General features: G+C 41.2%; 1 protein-coding gene across 1 annotated transcript in view; it reads right to left on the bottom strand.

Moving 5' to 3' along the window:
- Positions 1-3,639: 3,639 nt before the first annotated feature.
- LOC112402232 (dipeptidase 2-like) overlaps positions 3,640-4,947 on the bottom strand; it is a gene marked incomplete at both ends in the record, with an annotated part of 5,115 nt that continues 3,807 nt past the window's right edge. Inside the window, 1 exon segment of the mRNA XM_024749024.1 lies at positions 3,640-3,929. Within this exon segment, the coding sequence (XP_024604792.1) occupies positions 3,640-3,929 (290 nt within the window).

Here is a 4,947-nt window from a genome sequence, read left to right as displayed (position 1 = left end):
AGAACATGTCTGGCAGTTGTATGCCAGAGAAAGTTATAAGGGGGCTGACTATATGCATGAAGTCCACTGAGAACACTGTTTCTCTAGGCCACTGACGGTATTCTCAGTGTACATTCTATAGTACTGGAAATTAAGTTAGGAAAGAAAGGGTAATCTGATGTCATTTTAAATGAAATTTCACAAATGATTAGAGCTAAAAGGTGTCTTTTTTCACTCAGCCAACACGTTGAGCACGTACTATGGGGCAAGCACTGTGCTTATGGGTAAGAGAGAAAAGAAAAAATAAAGGCCAGAGGAACTCAAAAGAGAGTGTGAGAGATGCATGAACAACTCATTACAATCGAATAGGGATAGGCTATTAAATAAATAGATCATAAAAATGTAACTTTGTAAAACAGAACTTGGAGTCAATAATCCTGCTAGGGGATATTGAAGAGGATGCCAACAATGAGGGGGTCTTGGAATTAGGTTTTGAATGTCAGTAGGAATTTTCCACATGGAGAGAAGGTCAGGGGCATACCGGGCGAAGGAACATCCTGGACTTGAGAACCGATACAGTATATTCAAGTGATTGTAAATGAGATTTTTTTTGACTAGAGCATAGGGTATAAGTTGCCAAATGGTGGAAAATAAAGTATAAAAGTTAGGCTGGAATAAAAGTATAAAGTGTCATAATTCTTATGATGAAAGATAGGTGTTTTCCTACAAAATGGGTTACTTATAAATATTTTAAAATTAGAGACTTCTGTGTAAAGCTTGAAAAAACAGTAAATTAGAGTTGTACTGAGCTCAGGCTTAGTGGTGAAAATTTCTGTATTTTGTTTGCCAGGTTGGATAGTGTTACAACTCTTTAACATTTCTTTTTCCTAAATAAAGGCATCTGGTGAAAATATGGGATCCATTTTATCCTGGGGAAGTTTTCTTAAACTTTTGTCTTAACCTTTCTTCTATGTATTTTTTCTATTTAAAATGCTTTTGCAGAATCTAATCATATGAAGTTTGGATACTTGAAGTACCTGCTCATATTCTCTCTTTGACATAATGGGAATAATTGGGAAGTCTTCTCTAATTTTGAGACTACCATGACTGCTCTCTTATGTTGGCTATTCCTGTAGATGAACCAATTTTAGTTTCGTCTGAGTGATTAGTTAAACTTAATCCTCACAGATTGATTCAGCAGGTCTGAAAAGATATCTCAGAATATGTATATAGAGAGATAAACAATAAGAAATTACAGTAAGCACAAAAACAGATAAAGATTATTCATACTTTTTCATAAGATCTTATTTTCTCTTATTTCTCTCTTATTTTTTTCATAACTTTTCTTTAATCATATGAAAAAGAAGGGAATTTACATGGCATAACAAAAGCTATGCAAAACTTAAGGAAACACAATTTTCTTAAATTTCTCAAACTTATTTGTATCGGATTCAGAATGCACTTAAAATGATTAAATGACTTAAGCTAATTTTTTTATTGCAAACTGTTTTAACCCCAATTAACCAAGAAGAAACTGAGAGTCATTCTTTACTCTTCTCCCCTCCCTTAAACTCTGATTGGAAAAATCCCTAAGAGTTGTCATAATTTTGCTGAAAGGTGACATAATGACCAAACAATATTCATTCAATTTAATCACAAATTAAATGTCCGTGAATGCAATTCCAGTGCAGATAAGTAAGAAGAAAAGAGCAAAATTGTGTGAGTCACGAGGTACATAAAGATAAGAAAATACAGACAGTGAGAATAAATACAATTTTTGATAAACTGTACTGTGAAATTAGGAAGAGAGAAAAGGTAGCTAGAAAATTACTTGGCATCAAGCAAGAGTAATTTTAATGGGAAGGGGGCAGCTTTTTAATGGGAGGGGGCCAACATAAAATTGCTAAAGAGGAAAACCTTAACAATACCAATGAGATGGGAAAATGAATGGAAGATACTGAGGAAGTGAGAATAGGTATTTATAAGCTATGTAGAAAAGCTATACTTGTATGTAAAGAGAAAAAGTTATTTAGGGGTGTTTTTGCTTTATAGTCTGTTTTCTCTGTGAAATAAAAATTTGATGGGAGGTGATGTCACCTCGAGATAGTGCTCATCAAATATCCTATGTGCTTATCTACATTTTTCATCCTCCTTTGTAGTTAGACTCTTTTTCTTTGATTAGTTGTGGCCAGTGGCAAAGAAGCAGAATAAAGTGTATCACTTCTGAGCTGAGGTCATTAGGAGCCAATGTCCCTCTGGTCTGGTCCTCTGCTATTGTGACATCGGAGGTCACATAGTCCAGATGACGTGGCTGCAAGATGGATCAGGACCATGTGATGGGTAAGGGCTTTACTTAGTAGAGAAATAACTTACTACTATTTTCCACTGAGATTCCTGTGTTAAATAGATCTCCCTGTGAGAGCTCAGAGAGCATAGCGAAGGCTGAAATGACAAAGACAGAGGGAGAGATGTTGGTAACATATGGAAGGTGCCTGGCAGATAATATATTAAATGGTAAACAAAGCTGCTGGAGTAAGAGAGAGAGTATATAAGAGATGAGAAGAAAGCCAACTGTATGTAGTATCTAGCGCTAAGGAGTGAGGAGAGAAACAACTGAAAAAAAAGAAAAAGAATGATCAGAAAGAAGCTAGGTGGTATGCCAACAGAAATCATAAGGTTGCTATGAAACATAAAGGAAGGTAGTTTTAAAAGAAACACCATTTAAAGGAGTCAGTTGTTTCCCAAAGGGAAAATACTATGGGAACTGAAAATAAGCAATGTGATTTGATGACTAAACTTTTATGAAAAGAATGGAACCATTTCAGGAAAGTCATGGGAGAAGACGCTGTGTTACAGTGGGGAGAGTAATCAATACATTGTGAGGAAAGGTGACTTCATTTCCAAGAAATGCCAGTTAACAAGTGAAGAGAGCATTTAAAGGGAAGGGATAATGTAAGAAAATTAAAAAATAAATAATTAAGGAAACCTGAATAATTCCTAGACAAAGGGGAAGGTATTAGTGAGAGACTGAAAATCAGAGAAAGCTATCTTAAGATGTTGTTATGGACTGAATTGTGTCCCCACAAAAAATATATGTTGAAGCCCCTCTCAATTTTACTGTAGAAGATAGGAGATAGGTCCTTCAGGGAGGTAACTGAAGTTAAATGAAGTCATAAGGGTGGGGTAATAATCTGACAGGGACTGATGGTGTCCTTATAAGAAGAGGAATAGATTCCAGAGATCTCTCTCCCTCTGCTCATAGAGGAAAGGCAGTGTGAGGACACCGCAAGAAGACAGCCATCAGCAAGCCAGGAAGATTGTTCTCACCACAAACCAATTCTTATGGTATTCAATACCTTAACCTTGGACTTCCACCCTCCAGAACTGTGAGAAAATAAATGTCTTCTGGTCTATAGTGTTTCACTATAACAGCCCAACCAGATTAATACAGACCTTCATGTACACTGCAGTATACAGAATCTAAACAATGATTGTGAGCCAGAGATTACATCTTGAACAGAAGTGTAATGACGCTTGTGGTACTCACAACTTCACAAATTTTGTCAGAAAGATGGGGAAGAAAGTAAAACAACAGTTCTGATAGTGGATATTTTCTTTCTGTTTCTGACATAAAGCAGTGTCTGACAGCCTCCCTGATACCCATCAGTATCGCAGTTTTGATTCTGTGGCTCCAGTTCTACATGGCACCAAGGTGCTGTGTACTGTCCATTATTGGGTTTTTGGGACCTGTACCTATTGCCAACAAGTGGGTCAAACCACTGGGGCTCTTCTGAAGTCCTCTCCAAATTTGGACCCAGCTTCAGCTCCAAATCAGAGTTTTCAGAGAGCCCAGGGTGAGGCTCACCTGCCACAGTAGACACGTTGGCTAACGGGTTGCACTGCAGCACCCACACGGACAAGGACAGCATCACGATGCCACCGTTCCTCTTCTGCAGGGGCAAACCGGTGGACCGTCAGCTTGGCCCCCAGCACAGCCACCTGCCTGTTCACTCTCTCAGCCCCTGTGAGGAAGGTGTTCAGCCCTGGCTTTGAGGTCAGAGTCTTCTCTTTGGATTCGTGTGAATGGAGGAGCTGCAGCCCTCGTCTGGGTGGTGTCTTGGCCCTGGGTTTCCGGGTTTGGAGGAGTATCTTACCACCTAGGGCTCAAGGGTTCAGGGGCTGTGGACCGTGGGTTTGGGGGGCAGAAGATATTTAACCCGGCATTTGAGGAAACTGAGGGAGAAGAGGCTCAGGTTCAAGGGCTCCTGGTTTGAATTTCTCGCTTTAGGTTTGAGGGCCAGGGCAGTCTCTCACCAGAAGCTGCCGGATATCATCAGGAACATTCCGAGTGTTCTTGCACATACCCCGGGCAGCTGAGTTGGAGAAGATGACAGGTGCCTGTGACACTTCTAGGGCTCGCCGTGCCACAGCATCCAAGACATGGGACAAGTCCACCATCATGCCCAGGCGATTCATTTCTGCCACCACCTTCTGCAGGGACAGGATGGGGAGAGGGCATCAGGGCTGCATTTACCTTGTGTGCATTTATCTGTAGGGAACAGGCGGGGCTGTACATTCATGTGGGGCAGGGTATGAAACCCGGGTCCTTACCTAGCCAAAGCATGTCAGCCGACTGACATCGCTGTAGAAGGGGTGGATATCCTTTGCTGAGCTCTGCGTCCTGCAGGATGCCCAGGAGGCAGTCTGACTGGTGGCTGTGACTTGGCTACAAGAGCCTAGAAATAGTTTCTGTCGAACTGTCTACACCTGCAACTCCCTGGTGCAAGAGGAGGGACCCAAACTGGGCTGTGCTTGGCAGTAGCAGGGCCCTTCTGGGGATTCAGTTTTGTTCTGCAAACCTCCATTCCCCACCCCGGGTTCAGGGCCGGATCCCAGGGGTAAACTTGCTTTGGTCCCCAGCGTGATCTTGGGCAGATCCCTGCCTCACTGGGCCCTCACCATCTGCAC

This window comes from Neophocaena asiaeorientalis, unplaced genomic scaffold (genome assembly GCF_003031525.2).
Source record: "Neophocaena asiaeorientalis asiaeorientalis breed wild unplaced genomic scaffold, Neophocaena_asiaeorientalis_V1.1 scaffold872, whole genome shotgun sequence".
NCBI lineage: Eukaryota > Metazoa > Chordata > Mammalia > Artiodactyla > Phocoenidae > Neophocaena > Neophocaena asiaeorientalis.
Note: the sequence above shows the minus strand (reverse complement) of the source record. Positions and strands in the feature narration are given on the sequence as shown.